Below are 23,496 nucleotides of genomic sequence, written 5' to 3'. Positions count from 1 at the left end.
AAGGTAATAATCTTGGTCTCCATTTTGGTGCCCTCTTGAGACACCTAAGAGGGGCCTTATCTTCAGAGACCTCATTCTTTTCTGAAAATCAGGCTGCATGATGGAGTCTGCAGATGGGCACCTGAAGGTTTCAGCAACCAACAATTTTGGGTGCTGAAACCTTCATGTGAAAACTTAGGTCCCAATATTTGAAAATAAGTGTGTGTGTGTGTGTGTGTGTGTGTGTAAAATATAAAAATCCTTTCATTATAATATGATCTAAGACCATGTAAACTAGCAGATGAGGACTGACTGGCTTACTTATTTGGTGATGAGACTAGAAAGAGTCTTTCACTTGTAGGTTGATGATTCACATTTTTGGCTAGGTCTGTAGTCTTTGGGTCTGGGGCCATCTCTCTCTTTGTGTTTGTATATCACCTAGCACATTGGTACAAATAATTCGTAGTAGTTACAGGTTTATAGTGACTGAAAGACTGTTGGCTGCTGTGAGCCTATATACAATTAGCTTGCTGGTCTGTTTTGTTCCATGAATATTTGTCCATGTCAGGACCACCACGGTTCGCTCCAAATAGAAGCCTTGCTGCTCGTTCAGCAAAGATCAAGGACAGAATGGCCCATAAAGACTGAAGTATCCTGTTGCCAGGCCTCCATAGTAAGTGTGAATGATGGTGATGGAGTGCTGTGTGGGAGCCACTGTCTGTGCTTCACCCGTACTGTGGGTAAATAGAGAATGGCAGTCTCCAGAATTGGCAGTCTGTCACAGTTTGGTGGATAGATCCATAAGACTGGATAAATGAAACCAGATGACTGGTAAGTTTCCCTTTCTGTTTCCCAGGCACAAGTACAATTGTTCAGTGGCGGGTTTCAAACACTGCAGCAGGATGTTTCACACACACCTTAAAATAAATACAACATTTTAAATCATGAAAATGTGCTCTTCAAATTTGCATGAGTAAAACCATGGTTCCCCACCTCAAGCTTAAAGTTTGTACTTTTAAAATTACAGGTCAGTATCAGATTAATCTGTAAACTACATATTTCAGAGTTCCGTAATCTTAATAAGAAAATACCGATGTACTACATTCATTGTTTGTGATTCCCATGCTGAATGTAAATTAACCTAGGACACCAAGAGACTAATTGAATATAATGGTTATTACTGTGTCATTGGTCTTCATCACGCATGAGAGATTTACAGTACTTCTCCTTTCTACAGTAGCTGGTGTAACTCTTAAGGAGTATGTCAGCAGCAACCAGAGCTGGAGCTGCTATGAGAGAACCAATCATTTTATCTTGTATTGGTTTCTATCTGGTATGTATTGTACCATATTCTGTTTTTTAGTTTTTAGAAATGTTTTCCTTCATGTTGCAAAGTTCACTTTCAGTGCATCTTGAATTCCCCATCTATTCAGTAGCATTTGATGAGTAAAAACAAATTGGACTTTAACATTTTGTGATAGTTACAAACACTGATTTTTATTTGTCATATCCCAGGTATAAGTTAGCCAATGTAACCTGCTTTTTTCAATGCATACGGATTGTGCAGTTAAGTGACAATTCTAAAGAACCGCAGATGGTCACTTTTTTATGATGTTGAACCATGAGCTTTAGTAGAATAAGGAAAGCAGTGTTATCCCTAAAGCTTCTCTGTCTCTCCTTCACTGTAAGGCTTCTCAGAACCTCTACCATCCCACTCCTGCCTGGCTTCCTACTAGATTTAAGGAAACAGTACATGCCTCCTTATACTTGTGGTTTAGGTCATAGTGGTCTGTTGTGTAACTGGAAGGGGTACAGCACTTCAAATGTATTTATTCAAGGCTTGTCTACACGCAGTTTTTGTACTGCTTTGACAACATAGAACCTTAGAGTTGCGAACACCTCAGGAATGGAGGTTTGTAACTCTGAACAAAACGTTAGGGTTTTTCTTTCAAAAGTTTACAGCTGAACAGTGACTTAATACAGCTTTGAAACTTTACTGTGGAGAAGAAAAAAGCTGCTGTCCCTTTATTTGTTAGTAGTTTACATGTAACACAGTACTGTACTGTATTTGCTCTGTTGCTGCCTCATTGTGTACTTCTTGTTCCAGATGAGGTGTGTGGTTGACTGGTCAGTTCGTAACTCTGAGGTTCTCCTGGATTAGAAACTTTAACTCATTCCCCTTGTGCATGTGCATTATGATAGTCTTTAATTACATGACCACATTATCTTTTCCATAGAAGCCCAGCCTTTTTAGGGCACAGGATGGGTATACAAGAGAGCAGAATTGAAGTTGTGTGGGCAACCTGCCAAGTGCTTGATGATGCTTATGTGTATCCTTGTGTGCGCCCTAGCCTCCAAAAGGCTTTTCTAGCAGGGCCTGACCACGTGCTTCTTGAAGAAGGATGGTATTGGAGTGGAGGACTGGAAGTTGGGACTCTTGGGTTCGATTCCCACCTTTGCAGGTTCCTAGTTTCAGGGCTGCCTGATTAAATACAAAGTTAGGAAAATATGCTCAGAACCTCTAATGCAATGGTTCTCAAACTGTGGGTCGGGACCCCAAAGTGTGGGTTGTGACCCCATTTTAATGGGGTCACCAGGGCTGATGTTAGACTCGCTGGGGCCCATGGCTGCAGTCGAAGCCTGAGCCCCGCAGGCCTGCACTGAAGCCAAAGCCGGTGGGCTTCAGCCTGCGATGGCGGGGCTCAGAGTCCAGTCCCACTACCTGCCTTGGGAGGCAGGGCTCTGCGCCCCCCTTCCCCTGCCCAGGGTCATGTAGCAATTTTTTTTAGTCAGAGAAGGGGTCCCGGTACAACGCAGTTTGAGAACCACTGCTCTAAGGCTATGGGAAACGCAAAGCAGTGTTTTGTGTGTGTGCGCATGCACACAATCCAATTGCTAGGGGGAGCTGCCTCTCCACCGCCCTTCCACAGCCTCAACTCTTCAGCAATGATTTTTTTTTTTAAATGTTGCTTTACTAGCCTTCAGTTAATAGGACCTACTGGGCTTCTGCTTCCAACTGCATTAGCAGGCAGGAGCCCTTATAGGACTCTTCCAGTGGTACTTACTAACTAATCATGTTCCTAACTGGAAGCACTAACATCAGTGGGATGGCTCACATACTTTGTTAGTCATGTGCATAAGTACTTTCTGGAATCAGGGTTTTAAGGCTGAACAATAACAGGGATTTTTTCTATTCTCCTTTTCTTTTTGGTTCAATAGGTATTTCATTCAAATCATTACTACTATAAGTTGCCACTTTATATAAAATAATTTATTGATAAGCAACAAATTTCTATGATAAATACATAAATAGGAACAATAAATAAATAGACTGACATAAATATTCTGTTACAAATATCGTAAAATGATCTGAAAATATTTTCACAGTGCATAGATAGAATAAATAGTAACGACAGCTTTTAAAATCCCACTGCATTTCATTTTAAATCATGTGTAAAATATTACTTGATTTCAGTTAGTACTTCTAAAAATGTTGGTATTTAAATTTCTAAACTTCTTTGTGAGTTTGTCCTATATTTGAAAACCCCATAATTCCACATGGATTCTCCTGCTAGCACTGAGGTTGAACTGCTTGTCTTTTATGAAATAATTGGTATCTCTTCACGTTCATCCTGGGAAACTGTAGGTCCTTTTCCCCTGGTCAGAGAGTCCCATTTTCCACCACTGCAACCAAGCATGTCTCCAGGTGCCCAACTTGCTGATGAGTCTGTGTTGGAATATCTGAATGGAACTCCCACCTCAGGTAGTTTCGGAGAGATTTTTGCAAAAGCAGCAGGAAATATGTTGGAAGATTTCCTGGATTGCCACCCTGCCATTCCTCTTCAGGGACACTCGAGGCTTGAAAACCTCTTGGGGCCACCTGAAACATGTCTCTTCGTTCTGACATTAGAGGAAAATTATGCCCATCTCTTTTGTTTGAAAGTTTTTCCAGTTCACATTTGTTATTCTGTTATACTGTGGTTAAGCAGCATGTTACAGTTCAGAGATGAGATTTGATCAGAGAAGAGTTGAACCACAGAAATATATAGCAAACACACAGTGGCAACAATGTTTAAGGTCTAACCCTTTCTTAATTTTCTTAACTTTTTTGCATGGATATCCTTCATTTTGCAATTTAAACTTTGAGTAAATCAATAGAGTATTATCACATGAATTGTAATATGGGCAGTTGGAATTTCATTATGGAGTGAGTGTATTGCATAATACAAGGTCAAGCATGATGCTATGGGAAGTTTCAGTAGAGAGGAGGGAATCCACTGCATGGTACAATTTCATCCAACTGTTTTAACCTCTGTAGTCACTGCATCTGCAGCTGGAATGAAATGAGATTTGGTTGAAACACAAAGGGAAGAATACATTTTTCCACTGTATTAATGTCAATAAATTAAATGGAAATATCTTTTTATACCTCCTAATCTCACAAGTCTTATGCTACGTTCATGTTTTTTTATAAATGTCTCTAGGAAACTTCTCAAGCTGTGGTATATGATGAGGACAGATGAATAAATAACAACCATGATCATAATAGAAACACTTCATATGTAGAAGTCAAAGTGCTTTCGGGGTGGAGGGGAAGTATCGTTTGATGACCAAAGTACTGATGAGGTGGCTAAGGATTCCAGAAATATGTACATTTTTGCATGGACTGCCAATTATGTAATGCATAACATCACCTGATATATGGGAGATTATGAAGAATCACAAACCTAAATAACACTAGTAACACAGAAAAATAAATCCATTTCCAGCACAGGACAGGAAGAGTCTAAAGCTGCTGCCATGGAAATCAGTTGCTATTTGGCCATTGACCCTGTAGAAGAAGGATCAGGCCCTGTATAAGCAGAGTTATAAAATATCCGCTATCTCTGTTCAGCTGTATAAATTACACTAATGTTAATTCATTTACTCCAGTTTTGTACTGTACCTTAGTTACTAAGCCTTCTAGTGAGTTTGTCAACCAGTAAAAAATTATCTGGGTGTTTCCATGCCAATGATCTCACAGGCTCTATTGCTTTTCTTTCAGGAAAGCATCCATCCCCTGAAAGTATTGTTTCACTCTCCCACTGGTGAGCTGCAGGTTCTCACTTTCTGGGTTGGTTAATTCCTTCTCCATCTGTGCTCTCAAACATGCCTCCAGCTGCTGAATTTGTTGCTAAAGTCCACTTTGGAACCTGACTATGTAAGTCCCATCCCAAGCACTTTTTGCTAAAGATGTTGAAGATCTCTTGGAGGATCTCTTAGGCCTGGTCTACACTGGGGGTGGGGGTCGAACTAAGGTACGCAAGTTCAGCTACGCGAATAGCGTAGCTGAACTCGAACTACCTTAGTTCGAAGTACTCACCCATCCAGACACCGCGGGATCGAAGTCCGTGGCTCCCCCGTCGACTCCGCCACCGCCGTTCGCGGTGGTGGAGTTCCGGAGTCGATGGGAGCGCATTCGGAGTTCGATATATCGTGTCTAGATGAGACGCGATATATCGAACTCCGAGAAGTCGAACGCTACCCGCCGACCCGGGCGGGTAGTATAGACGTAGCCTCAGATTGCCACCTTGGCATTCTCCTTCTGGGACACCGGAAGTTAGACAACATCCTGGGTGGGCTTGAAAGAGCAGTACAAGGCCAACATGCAGCAAACACCTGGTGGCCATGATGCTGTCTATACAGTCCTTTTTCTTTGTGTGAACCTTGACCCTAGTGTTTTTCGTCTTTCCTTTGTCTCTGAATTTAAGTATTTGGTTGGAGAATGTTTCTTTGATCATTTTGTATTTACAAGATTTTCTTTCTGGGAGGTTTCAGAGATTTTCCGTCTGTTTTACTTGCTATTTTCTAGTTCTTTTACCAAGTTTCCTCCCCCCCCCTTTTTTTTGTGGGGGCTGGAGGGGGTGAAAGTGACCACCCATGATAATACAGAACCCTGTTAACTCATGTTGGTTCCACATAGATACCGGCTTTTTATCATACATTAATTTCTATAATTTCAGAAGATCATCCACAATTCCAAAGCGGTATGGAAAAGACCTCCCCTTTGTCAGACAACGCACTTCCCATTCATAACCTCCTTCATTTGAGAGACAGAAATATTTTAGGAATATTTCAAGTTTGCCTAGGCATGGAGGAAGTAAATGTGGGAGAAAGGGGTTAGGCCTCCTAAAAGTACTGGCAAATCTCAACTTTAACCATTTCCTCCGATTTAGAAGGCACATTTAAAATGTAGACAGCACAAACCATTGGTATTCTCTTTCTGTGAAACCACGAGAGAGAGTGTTGTGAGAAAATGAAACCTTAACTCATTATTTATTTCCAGGTCTCTATATACATACTGTAGCTGAGGCATAGATGCAGTTGGAAGGTGTGAATATCATGTCCTGTTGATCACTCCAAGTAGCTGACCATAGTGGGGAAAAAAGAGACTAATTCATAAAACAGAATGAGCAATTAGTATAGTAACACATGCTAGAGAGGTACCCACATGGATGACTGTGATTTACAATGTGGTTAGAAGGAGGTTATGTAGAGAAGTCACAGTATGTATTTTTAACCTATGTGTCCCTGGAATGAAAGAATTCAAATAATTTTTTAAAAATCAAATTCAGAGTTCACCAGTTTTGCTGGTTCCTTCTCTTTTAACATTCACCTTCCCCTCGGCTTGGGCAGGGACATTCTTCTGGTTTGTTTAATTCTCTTCACTTCCTGTGGTCATGTTTCATTTTCTGGATCTCAGGCCCTAGCACAGACTGTTGTGCTGGAGTTTGCATCATGGCAAGGAAATGTGTTTTAATTCAACAAGAAAACTATTTTAACTGAAATTAGAAAAATCAGATGAAGAAACTATGAAAACATTTTTGTGCATATTAATTTGGTTAGAGTTTCTGAAGTCTTCCTGCACTTTTAGAAGAAATTTGAGATTTTAGCTTCAAATTTTTGAAAGACACTCTGCAAAGCAGAGAAAGCAGACTTAACAGAGCCCCCAGCTTGTCATGGGCTATGCTCCCCATTCTCTCATGACTTTCCAGGGGTGTTGGGCATCTGTATTCCACGCCAGGGTGAAATCCCAGGGGAAGATCTTGGGGGGGGGGGGGTGGTATTGAAAGCAAATGAACAAAACTGCAGACCCAATATATGAATGAGACCATGTTTTGGTCACTCTTATTACTTAGAGCTTCCTACCCCCAGCACCTATTGTTCGAGCCTAGGGCAGCCCTGGCACGGTGGCTATAATGGAACCACACTGATAGGGACTGGAAGGAAGGTCTGACAATGTCCTAGAAGTGATGCAGACACTCAGGTGCTCTGTGTGGACAGATTTTGTGCTCTGTGCAGAAGCCAGCAGGTCATCTATTTCTATGATGAAAGCTGGGGAAACTATTTCCTCCTGCCTGCTAGTGGAATGATAAGGGGGAGCTTAAGGGGGGGCTGTATTAGTGGTGTTTTCCTCCCGTTTTATCCACCTGTGGTTGGCTTTCCCTCAGGAAGACCTAAAGTCATAGATGATGGATAACATCAAATGGTTCTTAAGTACATTAAAAGAGTCTTCCACGTAGCACAGCTTAAAAATAATGTGGAATGGTTGTCAGGAGGTTCTCCTCTTCTCTACAGGGGTAATGAAGAAGTTAGGCTTTGAAGAAGAGTTTGTATGGCTCCCAGGTGCAATATGACCAGGTAAAGGCCCCTCTCCAGCCACTCCCCATAAGTGAGGTTCCGTTTCAGCATGTAGCTGTGAATATTCTGGGTCCTTTCCCTAAGAAGACACCCAGAGGAAAGCTGTACATACTGACTTGCTTGGCCGCAAAGCCAGGGCCAGCACTGACTGTGGCCGCAAGTTTCATAAAGATGCGTTCAGCTCTTGAGGCTCTAATCCTCCCAGAAGAAATGTAACATTTTCATGGACTCTGATTGTGATTGTGATATGTTTTCACCCAATAGTATACACGACTCCATTGGTGAAATGCTGTTTAACTAATATGGAAGTATAATTAGTCCAAATAATAAGGGCCAAATTATGGTAATCTTTCCTTGTGGGGTACTTCACAGTAAGGCAAGGAGAGCTTGTATTTAACAAACTACTTCCATTTAAACCTAGTGGAACACAGTAACCAGGGCCTGCAGTTATGGTCTGCTGTTCCAGCTCTCAAGATGCAGGATGACCTCTGTCTCTGCAGTTACACCCTCATCCTTACGTAACAATAGCAGTTCCACACAGCACGGGTATTTCTAGTGGTGAATAGGGTGAAAGGAACCCCTTCTCCATGGTTTCTGTAGAGGGAGCAGCCATAATATGTCTGCGTGCACTAACTGAGGCTTGGCCTACTCTAAAAATATACGTCAACATAGCTATGGCACTGAGGTGTGAAAGAGTGATATCCCTGAGCATTGTAGCTATGCCAACTTAACCTCCAGTGTAGCTGCTGCTAGGTCAATAGGAGAATGCTTCTGTCCACCTAGCTACCATTGCTCAGAGATGGAGTTCCTACAGCAATGGGCGGGGGAGAACCCTTCCGTTGCTGTTGTCTGTCTGCGCTACACACTTACAGCAGCATAGCTACAACACCATAACTATGCTGCTGTAGGGCCCATAGTGAGGATGTGGCCTCAGTGCAAGAAACGCACTATTGGTATCCATCAGCCCCACGAAGGGGTCATGTGTGGCTGGTGCGTGAAGAGCATGACCATAGACACAGCCCAGGTACACGCACATGGTGGTGGTGGGTGCAAGGGGCTGTAGCACTCCAGCCAAGTGTATGTAGGCCTGCACCAAAGAGAGCGTGTATTATTGGTGGTCTGTAGATGCCTCAATTGCCACTTGAGGGGCACTGTGAGAGTATGCTCCCAAGACGAGGAATGCCTTTAGCCTCCACCACTCAGGCAGTGCAGCTCCCCCACCCACTCGTAGAGCCATAACTGAGTCCCACATGTATGTATTTGTTATAACATTGCATTGGCCAGGAAGCATCACTTTATATTGTACATGCTACATTGTGACTATAAAATCATATTTCCTTTAGTACAGATATAACCACCTTATGTAAAATGGAGCAAAATGCTTAAAACCGCTCAGGCACATTATGTGAGGAAAATATACACACTGAAAATGTGTTGTGGTTACAGAAGTATTTCTCAGGCCTATCTCCTTCAGTCCTGCATCTCAGGATATAAGATACACTAGACCTGCTATAAGCTGTACGAAGGGAGACTCTCTCTACCATGTAAATAGGTGAAGTGGCCTAAGACATACTTGCTTTTCTTGGGCAAGACTTCATATGATCAGATGACATGTCCTTCAATTTTGCTCAGTTTTGGTGTGTAAAAGAATGAAAGCCGGCACCTTCTAGAGTAGAAAACCTCCCAAACATATTAGAAACTAATCAGTCACTGTCAAGGTTCCGCCCCCACTCTGAACTTTAGGGTACAGATGTGGGGACCTGCATGGACACTTCTAAGCTTAATTACTAGCTTAGATCTGGTAACACTGCCACCATCCAGAAATTTCAGTGTCTGGATCACTTTCTGTCCCCCCAAAACCTTCCCCTCCCTGGGCAGCCTTGAGAGGCTTTTTCACCAAGTTCCTGGTGAACACTGACCCAACCCCTTGGATCTTAACACAAGGAGAATGTAACCATCCCCCTTCCTTTCCCCCACCAATTCCTGGTGAGTCCAGATCCAATCCCCTTGGATCTTAACACAAGGGGGAAAAAAATCAATCAGGTTCTTAAAAAGAAAGCTTTTAATTAAAGAAAGAAAGGTAAAAAATATCTCTGTAAAATTAGGATGGAAAATACTTTACAGGGTAATCAGATTCATATAGCCCAGAGGAACCCCCTCTAGCCTTAGGTTCAAAGTTACAGCAAACAGAGGTAAAATCCTCTCAGCAAAAAGGAACATTTGCAAGTTGAGAAAACAAAAATAAGACTAACACGCCTTGCTTGGCTATTACTTACAAGTTTGAAACATGAGAGACTGATTCAGAAAGATTTGGAGAGCCTGGATTGATGTCTGGTCCCTCTTAGTCCCAAGAGCGAACAACCCCCAAAACAAAGAGCACAAACAAAAGACTTCCCTCCACCAAGATTTGAAAGTATCTTGTCCCCTTATTGGTCCTCTGGTCAGATGTCAGCCAGGTTTACTGAGCTTCTTAACCCTTTACAGGTAAAAGAGACATTAACCCTTAACTATCTGTTTATGACAGTCACTATATTAAGTCACACGTGCTGCCCTACCCTCTGTTTATATACAAGCGGAATAGCTGTACTGTGCTAAAGCAGGGTGTGTTCTGGGAAGTCTCTATGCCTCTTGGACTCTGCCGTGCCTTTCTTTGCAACAGAATGGAGGTCAGCGGGTGTAGCCACTAGACAGGTCTGTACTGCAGTAGGTGACAACCAATGTATGAGGTGCATAGGAACCCCATTTGTCTCTACCACTAGAGCACCAGTGCAGCTATTCCATGCCAACCCAGCAGGCTAAGGGGCAAAATGTTCCACCCAAAGCCAGATTTTTGAGCTTTGATGAGAGGTGGCACCATTTGGCCCCATGTGTTCTGTATTTATTGCCTTGTTTTCTTGCTAAGAATAGTTGCACACCATAATCTTCCCTTTTTTGCGACCTGGAAGAAGCATACCTGATTTTTGGATCTGTCGTCAATTCTTAACCGTGGATCAAATTCATATCCCAGCTGTCAAAAAACACAGAAACCGAGATACATATTTTTCCTGTGGTGGGTTTTTTTTCACAATTTTTAGTGTCTTTTTTCTTCATGTTCATCCCTGTATATTTATACAAGGCACCTAGTTTACTGTTTCGCCATTTTTGTTTTGGGGAGGATGTTTTCTCCATTCTACTAGACACCTATATTTATTGTCCTTCCACCATCATAAAAACTGTTTCACAAAGCTAGAGGTTTTATAAAATGCCAAATGCTGTTGGGCTGTCCAGTCCATAAATACCTTTTAGAAAATAAATCTTCCAACTAGGTCCAAATAATTATCTTCTATATTTCCCTTACTCCTACTGCTTATCTAACAATTATGGCACCACAACAAAATTCATGGCATATTTCCCACATCAGTTTTCCTTTTCCTCTCTCAAGGTCTGTGTTAAGCTTTCCTGTACTTTTCCTTTTATGGACAGCTTCATCTCGTGAGACCAAAACTATGCTAGATAACTGGTAAGGGCCAGCAAATAAACCCCTTTAATCCTAATTTCCCTTGAAGGGCTTTCCAACCTGAGCGAGCTTTTTGGCGAAAAGACAAGCTCACCTTGGCCTATGTTCGTCTGAACTTCTGACAATGTGCAACCCTTCAGCACAACTCCTTTCACAAAAGAACAATTTCATATCTAATGACGTGATTGTTTTCAATTACTTGACTGTGTATTCATGCTGGTGATGGTCAAATGCACAGATAATTGCAGCATGTATGCAACTGACATTTGCAAAATAATAAAATGTTAAACTATCTTCTATGTTGAAATTTTATGACTTTCAAAAACATATACTAAATATACAAGTCAGAATGCATCAATTCTCCCCATGTATAAATCTGTGTGATATAAATCTGCTCCTTGAACATCTGTCAGATACTTAGAATCATAGAATATCAGAGTGGGAGGGACCTCAGGAGGTCATCTAGCCCAACCCCCTTCTCAAAGCAGGACCAATCCCCAACTAAATCATCCCAGCCAGGGCTTTGTCAAGCCTGACCTTAAAAACCTCTAAGGAAGGAGATTCCACCACCTCCCTGGGTAACCCATTCCAGTGCTTCACCACTCTCCTAGTGAAAAAGTTTTTCCTAATATCCAACCTAAACTTCCCTCACTGCAACTTGAGACCATTACTCCTTGTTCTGTCATCTGTTACCTCTGAGAACAGTCTAGATCCATCCTCTTTGGAACCCCCTTTCAGGTAGTTGGAAGCAGCTACCAAATCTCCCCTCATTCTTCTCTTCTGCAGACTAAATAATCCCAGTTCCCTCAGCCTCTCCTCATAAGTCGTGCTCCAGCCCCCTAATCATTTTTGTTGCTCTCTGCTGGACTCTTTCCAATTTTTCCACATCCTTCTTGTAGTGGGGGCCCCAAAACAGGGCACAGTACATAGCTTGGTGATTTGAGCATTAGCCTCCTAAACCCAGGATTGTGAGTTCAGCCCTTAAGGGGGCCACTTAGGAATCGGGGGCAAAAATCAGTACTTGGTCCTGCTAGTGAAGGCAGGGGGCTGGACTCAATGACCTTTTGGGGTCCCTTCCAGTTCTATGAGATAGATGAGGCCTGACCAATGCCGAATAGAGGGGAATTATCACGTCCTTCGATCTGCTGGCAATGCTCTTACTTATACAGCCCAGAGGGGGGCTGGCCCGCTGATGGCCACAAGTTTTCTGTAGCTCAATAGTATTTCTGAAAATACCACTTGGCACTGAAAGGATGGGAGTAGGGAATCTAATGGGACCAGAGCTGAGATTCATGCTACAGGTCAGAGTGTCTGTAGAGACCTTTGTGATTAGTGCAGAATCCATAGAATATGCTGACTGTGGATTTGGAAGGACAGGTAGGTCCCTGAGAAAGTCAATGGATTAACTTGCCTCTCCTTCCTCCTGCCGATGTAGGAGAATCTCAGAGGGAGATATGTACAAATTGTTCCTGTCTTTTAAGAAACTCAGCTGGGATTCCCCACAGGCAATCCTGGTCCTAATACTTACCTATAAAGCTCTGAGAAAAAAGAGATAGAAGCCTCAAAGTAAAATGTTTTGTTTTGTCTATAAAGTGTCCTGTGCGATAAATCCACCAATCTAACAAGTACTATGTGTTACAATGGTCAGAGTTACCCAAAGGCACCATTACCACAGGACAGTAAGATCACTTAAGGCACAGTATGAGCTGGTCTATATAAACTCCCGTCTTAAAAATCTGTGTGTCTTTGGGCGAGGGAGATGGGTGGTATGACCCGCTTTTGGTTTTGAGTTTTCTTGCTGGGCTGATTCTGCCTTTTGAATATGTGAATGGACTGTTTCCATTTGGTGGGAGGAACATGAAGGTGCTTAAAGGAGGTTGTGATCTTGTTGAATTTGAAGGATTTGTTGCGTCTTTAATGGATTTAGGAACATAAAAAGTGTCATACTAGACTGGACCCGCTAGGCCAGTGTCCTGCTTTAGATGCACAGGTTGCAGCCAGTAGGCAGGTGCGGGATAATCTGCCCCCCACATGAGCTCTGATCCCAATCTCCAATCGCTTGAGACTGGTTTAAGTCCCAAGGCATGAGCCTTAACATCCCTCCCAAAACTTAGTTATAGGAGCGCTGGATAGTCTTGTCCTCCACGCCGGGCAGAGCGCGCGCCCCCTTGCGGCAGGGCAGGAACGGGTGGAAAGCGGCATCCCAGGCTCTGCCTTGCTGCAGCTGCTGCTGCCCTGCACTGCTGGTTATCCTCTCTGCACCGCCCTCGGCCTGCGCTTGTGGGCTAAGTTTCAGTTTCCTTTCTGGCTGCTCGGCTGAGTTTCTTTCCTCCTCCCCCTACCCCGGTGGCTTGGGCGTTATCCTCTTCCCTGGGAGTCAGTGAGTCTCCGTCCGTGGCGAGCTGCGAGCTTGCGCCGAGGCTGTGCCCCTCCTCTTTGACAGGGCAGGGGGAACGTGCCCGCTGCAGCCGGGGGCACCACCCCCCGCCCGCTGCAGCTGCAGGGTGCTTTGCCCCGAAGGGATTTTCTCTCCTTTGCAAGAGTGAAGCACAGGACAAAAAGGGGAGCTGGGAACTGGTTCTGCAGGGGCTGCCCCAGGAAACGGGAGCCCAGATGACTGCGGAGCAGAAGGGAAGCCTGCGGTGCTACCGGCAGTACATTGAGAAGACCCTGAATCCTGCCTATGTGCTGGGCAATATGAAGGAATGGCTTTCTGACGGTGAGATGCTCGCTCCGGGCAGGGCACCCCTGGCCCATCCCCCCTACCCCTCTCATGAATGCTTCTCTCCTGGAGGTTGGTGACAGTTTCCCACTTAGTGGGGATTTCTCTTCTCTTCCCCCCTCTCACCACTTCGATTTGTTTGTTTGCCTCTCTTTGCTCATTCTGTTGTCTGCTCTTTAATTATGTCCCGTCTAATGAAGATATTTCTATGGAGCGTTGGCTTCGTTTAAAAAAAAAAAAGTTTCTCAGCCAAGTACAGTGAGAGTTGATGGTGTCCCTTTAACCTGTAAAGACAATTTAACCTCAGCTGTACCCTGCGACTCCCTACACAGCTCCTAAACCTCTTGAATGACAAAATAGCTGTAGTTTTCCTCACTTAGTACCCATTACTGAAGTCAGGAGCTTTGCCACTGAATGGACACAGGGTCAAGTCTTTAATTCTTCCTGTGCCGTATTGTCCATAGGTCTAGGGTTCAAATGGGAGAAAGGAAGCCAGAGATGGAGAGAATACCATTTCCCTTGTTAAACTGATGGTAGCTTAATACATATGAGGACTGAAAGGAAGAGGCAGTTTCCGTTTTGAAATTTTGGGGCCTTGTATATGACGTACTCTGTGCTGAGTCTTTATATTTAGTTGCTTGGGTGCTCTGTCTATACCTGGCACTGTATATCTGGGGAAATGAACATTCATTGCTGCCTGATGTACGAGTTTGAGGTGCCAGTTCCTGCTCTTGGGTGGGGACCACCTTGATGTTCTGTGTTTCTGTAGCACCTTGCATAATGGGTCCATTACCAGTGCTCCAGCGTGCTACTGAAATACAAACAGATAACGATGATGGAACATCCATGCATTATGCTGCCGCATAGACTTTGGCAGATGACGGTGGCAAATGGGTTAATGTGGCACCCATCTCAAAACCCAGCTTTGGGGTTAACAGAAAAGTATCAGTCTAATGCCCCAAAATATGGTAGTTGCCTTACAAAGCATATGAAATGTAAGGCTTGTGATTTTTCAAAGCGAGTTAGCAGATTTAGCCACACAGCTCAGTGACAGAGAGACTCTTTGGCAAAGGGTCCTCTGTTCTTTGCAAACAACTCTCACCTCAGACCTGACAAACTCATTACACCAAAGGCATGTATTTATCCATAATGAGTAACAAGTAAGGTATCTACAGAAAGCTCTTAACTTGCAAAATACATGGTCTTTATGTATATATGGGTCGTATTTAAGAAATAATAATATATTTCTATTGAATGTATGCTTTATGGACATGGAGTAGAAATTAGTCACCAGGGGATAATGTGTGTTGGTGGTGGTTCGTTCAGGCAAGAGGGGAAGTGTCACCCTGCACTGTTTAGCTAGTGAGGCAATGCAAGGCTCAGTTGTTTAGCCTTGTGCAATACTAAGGCCTGGTCTACACTAAAAAATTAGGTTGGCACACTCAGGAATGTGAAAAGTCCACACCCCTGAGTGGCGTAGTTAAGTCACCCTAAATCCCTGTGTAGACAGCTTTAGGTCAATGGAACAATTCCATCGACTTAGCTATGGCCATTCAGGGAAATGGATTACCTTTGTTGATGGGAGAACCTCATCCCATTGGCATAGGTAGCGTCTACACTGAAGGGCTACAGCAATGTACCTTCGGTGTTTGAAGTCTAGACAAGTCCGAAGACTTTGAATGGGAAACTGAGGCAAATGCAAACAATTGAAACCAGTTAATTTAACAAGAAGACAGGTTCACTCTGTCTATGAAAAGAAAGATAAAGATGTTGTTATACTGATAACACAGAGGAGGGAAAAGCACTCTGCATCCACTCACTGAGGGAAAAACCTTTGTGGAGCGCAGCGGTGCTTTCATGAACGTTTGGTTCCTGGTTTTTGAGAAACCAGCCAGTTTTGCAACAGACTGAACTTTGAAGAGTTGTGGAGAGGATACTTCCTTTATTAGATAGGAAAGGTACTCTTGATAGGTAGACTCAGGTTCGCATTTTATTATTTTGTTTTCTATCATAACCATTTGTTACCATCACTCTCAGTTCTAGTGAAATCTTTACTCTTTCTTAAATAAACCTACTTTTGTTTTATTATAAGTGCTCACAAGTGCTATGTGGTTTGCAGGAGCAGCAGTTTAAGGTAAAACTGGCAAATTGGGGTACAGTGTACACTTGAGGGCAGAGGATCAGGGATATCTGGGAATAGCCAGCTGGATATCACATGGAAATGATTCAAAGGGCCTCGGGGATTGGGTTGCATCTATTGTTAACCTGCAAGCTGAAGTTAGGGTTGGCACAGCCTAGAGGAGAGGGCTTGGGTGGCTGAAAGGCTGATGGTACCAGGGAGATGACACCCAGCTACTCCAGGACAGACTCCCTCTTGCTGGAGGCGGGGGGGTAGGGTGACCAGATGTCCCGATTTTATAGGGACAGTTCCGATTATTGGGTCTTTTTCTTATATAGGCTCCTATTACCCCCACCCCACCCCAGTCGCGATTTTTCCACATTTGCTGTCTGGTCACCCTAGCAGGGGGTACACAGTGCCTCTCAGGCTTGGATTCCCCGAGAACTCTTAGACTCGCATTAATTTAAGTGAGACTTGTGAGACCAAATCCCCTTGGCAGCTTTCTCAATTTCAACCAAGAACTTGCAGTCTGAATTTGGGTTTAATTTGTGCATCTCCAGAGATTGTTTCCCACTCATAAGGTGTATATGCTTCCTCTCCTTGCCTCTGGAAGTGCAGTATAAAGCAGATACCCATCATGTAAATATACCCAGTAAATATTTCAGCACCTTCAGCACTCTGCACCAGGTGCAGTCCCCACTGCTGCCCGCACACCAGATCTACAATTTTGACTTATTCATATCTGATTTCACGCTAGATGCCAGAGAGAGAATTCAGACTGAGGAACAGAAGAAGGGTCTGACTGCTGCAGCGGCTCTCTTTGTTGACTCTATACTGCAGCTCGAATCAGAAGGATGGTTTCGGGGATTTCTAGATGCACTGAATGAAGCAGGTTTGTTTTCGTTGGTAAAGCTGACCGTTTTCACTTTCCCTGCTTTTTCATGTTGTGTGTGCATTTATTGCTTGTAAAAGGTGCTGGATTGACCACCCTGGAAAGTGAACACCTTTTAGTTCCATAGGTCAAATCGTAGCAGTACGAGCATCTCCACCAATCCATCTCCTAGCTCGATGGGCCAGGTAGAAGGTTGAGAGCAGAGGTTAATTGGGCTGGCTCATGGCAGCTTGGGGAGATAGGACATGTGCGTGTGCATACACCTGCACCATTCTGTGTCCCAGAATCTCAGCTTTTGTTAACTCAGAAAAACCAGCCAACAAAAAAAAAGTGGCTAGCCCTTAGGGTTGCAAAGAAAACCTGCAAAATGTGAACCATGTAACTGATGCAGTGAGGTCTGCAGACAGCCTGAGACAGTAACTCCAAGAGGTATGAACTGCACCAGTTCCTTGAAAGTCTAATTATGACAATATAAAAGTCAATATTGTTAATTTTCTATGCTGATCAAAGCAAGAAGTTATATTATGAGGATCTGGGCAATCTGCTTTTTTAGTGGCATCTTGTTTTGGTTGGCAGAAGCTGCCTTTTTTTTTTTTTAAATAAAACTTAAGAGAATAGCTCTAGAAATAATGTGATTTTCATATCCTAGACTGTTTGCAAATATTGGCAGTAGGAAAAATTAAATATTTTTACTTGGGAGTTGAGGAAATTTGATCCATGATTCAATGAGACTTAATAAATGGGGAACCCCAACATTATTAGTCATTTTTCAGAGTATAGACCACCCTCTAATGGTCAGGCACAAAAGAAATATATAGATGTTTCCCTTCTCCCTTTGATGGATTTACCTATAAAGAGTCATATTGTTTAAAAAATTCTAAAGTGACAATTTAAAGGTAAAACTCTTCTTTTAATTTATCAGGATTGTATTTTATTTCCATAGCTACCACTCTGAAACCTGTCTTAATACGATGTAACTCTTGATTAACTCATAAAAATACAATGTACTTTAGCTAGCTTGCATGGAACAGTCCTGTTTGATTTTGGAGATCAGTAACTCCACCTAGAATGTAATTGTTAAGCTGGCATGAAGCTAGTTTAATTATATCAGGGGTAGGCAACACATGGCACGAGTGCCGAAGGTCGCACGCAAGCTGATTTTCAGTGGCACTGCCTGGGTCCTGGCCACCGGTCTGCAGGGTTCTGCATTTTAATTTAATTTTAAACGAAACTTCTTAAACATTTTAAAAATCTTATTTACTTTACATACAACAATAGTTTAGTTATATATTATAGACTTATAGAAAGAGACCTTCTAAAAACGTTAAAATGCATTACTGGCACGCAAAACCTTAAATCAGAGTGAATAAATGAAGACTCGGCACACCACTTCTGAAAGGTTGCCAACCCCTGAATTATATGCATAGGCATATATAATAATGCATATATAATAATGCCTTTTGCGACTTCTGTATGATGTGTACAGATAACCCCACACTGCACTTCCAATTTTTGCTGGAGGACTCTTTCATAGAAGTTAGAGATTGAAAAGGCCCTACTTAAAGCAGGATTGTTGCCTACACTGTGTATGTAAACATTCTGATGTAAGCAGTTCCAAGCCATGAGACTATTCCACAGCCCATCTGGGATTAAAAAATACTATTAAAAATCCTACGTTGCCACTGGATAAGTCAATGGTATGTCCGTATGTATAACAAAGTGTTCAGATCTTGTCTGATATTTTCAGAAATAGAAGGGGTGGGGAGACTCCCATAAGAGGAGAGAGTGGAAAGACTGGGGATATTTAGATTCAAGAGAAGATGAATGAGAGGATGTAACGAAGGTACGCAAAATAACGAAAGGCATAAAGAATTAAATTGGGCATTCATAATTCTCATAAGGCCTGATTTAAAACCCATTCATATAAATGGGAGTCTTTCTATTGACTTCAGTGGCCTTCTGGTCAGACCCCTGGGCTGGGATTTTTGAAAGCACCTAAGGGAGTTAGGCACCCAAATCCTATTGAATTTTGATGGACGTTGTGTGCATGTGCCTCCTTTAAAAATCTCAGCCTTAATACAAGAATATGGGGACAGCCAGTGAAACTGGAAAGCTACAAGCATATAATTGATTAAAGGAAACACTTTTTATAGCATGTGTAATTAACCCTTAGGAACCCATTGTCATGAGATAACTTCGAAGCCAAGAGCTTAATAGGATTCACAAAAGGATTAGTCATTTATATGAATAGTGAGAATATCTATAGTTATTTAATATTAGGATAATATATGTATAAGGTGTATGAAACCTCATGCTTCAAAATGTAAGCCAGCTATTAATTGCCTAGGGATGGGAAGAAAGTTCCCATATGGGCAGGTTATTAAATGATTGTCCATTATGGAGGTTTAGTGCAGTTTTCTCTGAAGCATCTGAGAGATTGCGATAATATAAGTATAATACCTTCAGGGTGTGCCAGCTTTCTTCCACAGTAATGGATTTTTAACTCTTCCTCTCATTGGCACCCTTACTTACTAGACTTCTTAACTTCTGAAAACTTACTTTCATGAAAGCTATTGTTGCATTCTTTGAACTCATTTTTTATTATGCAATAGTGCAGTTCCTGGGCAATTGCTCCAAGCTTCCTTCTTACTCATACTTTTTATAAATTTCTTTTCAGTAAGAAGTAGATCCAGGGTAGCTTCTCCTTGGGCTACAGTCTCTAATTTCTGAATTATAAAGCTGTGTTCCATATAATTTAGGAACATTTTTGTCTATTTGGTTGTCTCTGTTACCCAGCTAATATGAGAGTAGTTAACCCCCAGCCCCAATGAGTGCTTTCAGATAGTCTATACTGCAGGATAAACATTGGCCCAGGAGTTAATTCTCTCTGTTCCAGTGTTGGTCTGTAAAACGTATTGATAGTCTCAAGTCTCAGACTGAAAATTTAGCATCTCCTCCCTGCTCAGTGGAGGGTTGAGCTAGATGACAGATTAGGTTAAATTATACTGTGATATCAACATTTCATTCCAGTCCTTCAGGAAAAATAGAGAGTTGTCGTGTAAACAGGTAAGCAGAACCCTATTTTCTCCTCCCACTTTTGTGTGCCTGCCTGAAGCAGATTTTTTGGGGAAAGTTTTAGTTATTCTCAGAAACGGCTAAACTGTTTTGAGATTAGGAAACCATTCATTGTTTTGTCCTTATATATATATTTTTAATAACTTTTTAATTGAGAAGCTCTAGCTCCCCCATGCTTTGCAACAGGGACTTGATGTTTGGCAGGGACTTGACGTCTGGTGTCAGCAATGGACCTTTTGCTGTTCCCAGGAAAAACCTTCCAAATTTGGACAAGTTTGAAAAATCTGTTTGCACATGCCCAGTAGAGGCTTGTTGGAATTTGGCAGTCCAATTCTCTGAACATTCAGTCTGCACTGAGCATGTTCTATTCTCTCTCAGCTCCTGTGTGCTGACTGGACTGTGCATGGTCCCTCCCCACAGAGCAACTGAGCAGGCTTGTTCCCAGAGGTACATGGACTGAAGACTTTCCCCATGACTGCTCTTCCTTGCCACCAGGATCAGTTGTGGCACTGGGTACCAGAACTAAGAGCAGGGATCCTCTCTCCTGTGCTCCGAGGGGAAAGAGGAAGCAGCTTGATGTGAATGCAGAGGAGTGAGGAATGTATGGGGAGAGAGAAGAGATGCAGGGAGGAAGGGCAGAAGATGAGGGGGGGGATAGAAACAGGGAGGAGAGAGGGGCTGTAGCTGAAGCTGGACGGGAAAGCGGCATGAGTCAGGGATGAGGAACGACAGGAGCTGTGGAGATGGCAGAGCATTCTGAGCGAGGTCCAAGGCCTGTGGGAAAAATAAGACTGCATCATAATTTATATGTACAAGGGGGTTGAGTTAAGGTTGCACAGGCAGTATTAATTTTGGCATTTCCTAACTTTCCTTGCTTGACTTTGCAGTCTTAAAACTTCTTTAACATAGGGTGCCTTTTCTGGGTTGTGTGGTGTGTGGGTTGTTGTTGTTTTTTTTTTAATGTAATAGAGCAGTAAAGGTAACCCAGCCCCCTTTTCAAAATGTGTTTGTAGTTCACCCAGTAGCTCTTAGCCAGTAATGGGTCAAAATATCTGTTTTAATTAAAAGCGGTGTTTGCTGGTGTAATTCGACCCACCCCTTTTGTTTTCAAGGTTACACCGGTCTGAGGGAAGCAATTGAAAACTGGGATTTCCAAAAACTTGAAAGCCTGGAGGAGCATCGACAGCTGCTGAAACGTATAGAAGCTACAATGAGAGACATTGATGCAGAACAGATAATTCCTTACTTAAACACTTGTCTCATAGACCGAGAATGTGAAGAGATTCAGCAGGTATTATTTCAAAATCAAAATTGCAACTTGATTTGCAGAGTTTACAATTCTATGATAATTGTGTAGCCCTGACTGCAGCTTCAGATATGTCGGTACAATATAGAAACTAGGGATGTCAAACGATTAAAAAAATTAAACGTGAGATTAAAAGACATGATTGATTGCAGTTTTAATCACACTGTTAAACAATAATAGAATAACTTTTATAATAAAATATTTTTGGATGTTTTCTATATTTTCAAATATATTGATTTCAATTACAACACAGAATACAAAGTGTACAGTGCTCACTTTATATAATTTTTTATTACAAATGTTTGCACTGTAAAGAAACGGCGGCCAGCACATCCCTTGGCCTGCGCCGCTTCCCGCAGCCCCCATTGGCCTGGAGCAGTGAACTGCAGCCAGTGGGAGCCGCGATCGGCAGAACCTGTGGACGCGGCAAGTAAACAAACCGGCCTGGCCTGCCAGGGGGCTTACCCTGGCGGGCCGTGTGCCAAAGGTTGCCGATTTCTGGAGCAGAGAGTCATGAAGTTAATATAGACCTTTAGTGGGATACAGATTTGTGTTGTAGTAATTCTATTTAAGAGAGAAAAATGAAGATCTTAAAGCAGATTAAATTAGATTATCACTTGCTAGACAATTCAAAATTACAGCTGCAATTCGGCCTGCTATGGTAATTATCGGAACTTGAAAAGCCTTTTGTTTTCCAGCAATGTTCATGCCCGTTGTGACCGTGGTTGCTGGAGGAGCTATACTGAGAAAGCTCAATCAGGGCAAACTGCAGAGAATAGGTCAGATGATACCCAAAACTGGTGGTTTATTCTATAATTAGATTTCACCAAGTCAGTAACAAAACAGCTTCTGTAATATCTTACTTTTTACCTAAAAGCCAAAATACAGCTCCCTTTAAACAATCCAGCCTTTGGCTCCCACCCAGACAGCCAAGTCTAATATAGCGAGGGTTACTAAAAACCTTATTCACCATATATAAATGTCTGCCAATCACATTACTCATCTATCAGGTCAATGAATATTTCAGATCTTACCAAATATGTGCTTACAGACAATCCTTATGGACTAAATTTATTAAAGAAAAGAAAGAAATAGTTATGAATAAAATCAGTTTCATAGCAGAGATGGCAAAGTGGGTGATTTTTAAAAATCAGCTTCTGAAATCAATTAAAAAAGGTATAGTCCAATAGGATGTCCAGGTGCATAGTTTGTTGCAATTCTTCCATGAGAAATTGCAGGGATAATCCAGCGTAGGCCTGGAGACCTCAGTCTTGCAATTTAGACTTTCCCTGACACAGTTTAAGCACATCTGAGATAAAACAGGATCGGGTCCAACTTCCTTTATAACTGAAGTTCAGTGGATAAGGCTCTTGTCAGCAAATGATCACAGCAGGCTTCCCTTGGATGAAGAATAGGTTAAGTACATTGTTGCTTTGAAGCTAATCTGTTTCCTAGGTGTACACGGGTATCTAGTTGCATTCATTAGCATAAATCAAGTAACCATTCAAACAGTTAACAGGTAGATTTACATTGTGGAATCACACATTTCAAAGAGAAATGAAGACAATAATGTCACTACACCACAAGTTCCATCTAAATTTTAATATCCCCTTTTGATCGCCAAATCAATAAAATACAATAATGAAACATTATAGACAGGAACAGAAGTTTAGCATCTACAAACTACTTAGATCACATTGTTAAACTCTAACAAGATATAGGTAAGCATAGATAAATACAATTAGTATCTTCTGCTTGGTTCTCTAACAATATAGACCTACATTTTAAGAACTCCGGTTTATTTAACATGGCTTTGCTAACTATCTATAAGGAATGGCCCTGTTTGCCATTTCAATACTCTTCTAATATGTCCTCAAGGGTTGTTTTCAAGTCACACAGCCTGCTGGTTGCTTAATTCTTGCTGGCTCAGCCTCACACCCATAAAGGCCTTTAAAAAGCAAAATGAAACTTCTAATCTGAAGCTTTTAAATCCACCAGTTAGATTCCCTCTTCTCAGTGAGAGAGTTAAAGTTATGTGCTGGATTTTACCTTTTTTGGCATGTTACAACCAATTAGTAAGAAGCAATGTTATTTATCTGTTGTTAAAGCATCAGTATGCTTGACACATTACGAGGCAGCCAATAAGATGGTCTCCATCCCTGCTTTTACTGGCTTCCAGACAACTGATAGGACAATAGAAACTTTCTAAGCTATTACAATATTTTAT

General features: G+C 42.2%; 1 protein-coding gene across 2 annotated transcripts in view; it reads left to right on the top strand.

The window, feature by feature from the left end:
• The first annotated feature begins 1,143 nt into the window (after positions 1-1,143).
• DDX58 (DExD/H-box helicase 58) overlaps positions 1,144-23,496 on the top strand; it is a 47,602-nt gene continuing 25,249 nt past the window's right edge. The window contains exons 1-3 of one of the 2 annotated variants that reach the window (XM_039543431.1): positions 1,144-1,312; positions 16,754-16,888; positions 21,076-21,254. In XM_039543431.1, coding sequence (XP_039399365.1) covers positions 1,150-1,312; positions 16,754-16,888; positions 21,076-21,254 — 477 coding nt within the window. In that variant the 5' untranslated portion in view covers positions 1,144-1,149. Of the gene's footprint in view, positions 1,313-13,546; positions 13,875-16,753; positions 16,889-21,075; positions 21,255-23,496 lie in introns of those variants that run through there. The other variant, XM_039543432.1, reaches the window with a different exon arrangement.

This window comes from Mauremys reevesii, linkage group 6 (genome assembly GCF_016161935.1).
Source record: "Mauremys reevesii isolate NIE-2019 linkage group 6, ASM1616193v1, whole genome shotgun sequence".
Taxonomy (NCBI): domain Eukaryota; kingdom Metazoa; phylum Chordata; order Testudines; family Geoemydidae; genus Mauremys; species Mauremys reevesii.
Note: the sequence above shows the minus strand (reverse complement) of the source record. Positions and strands in the feature narration are given on the sequence as shown.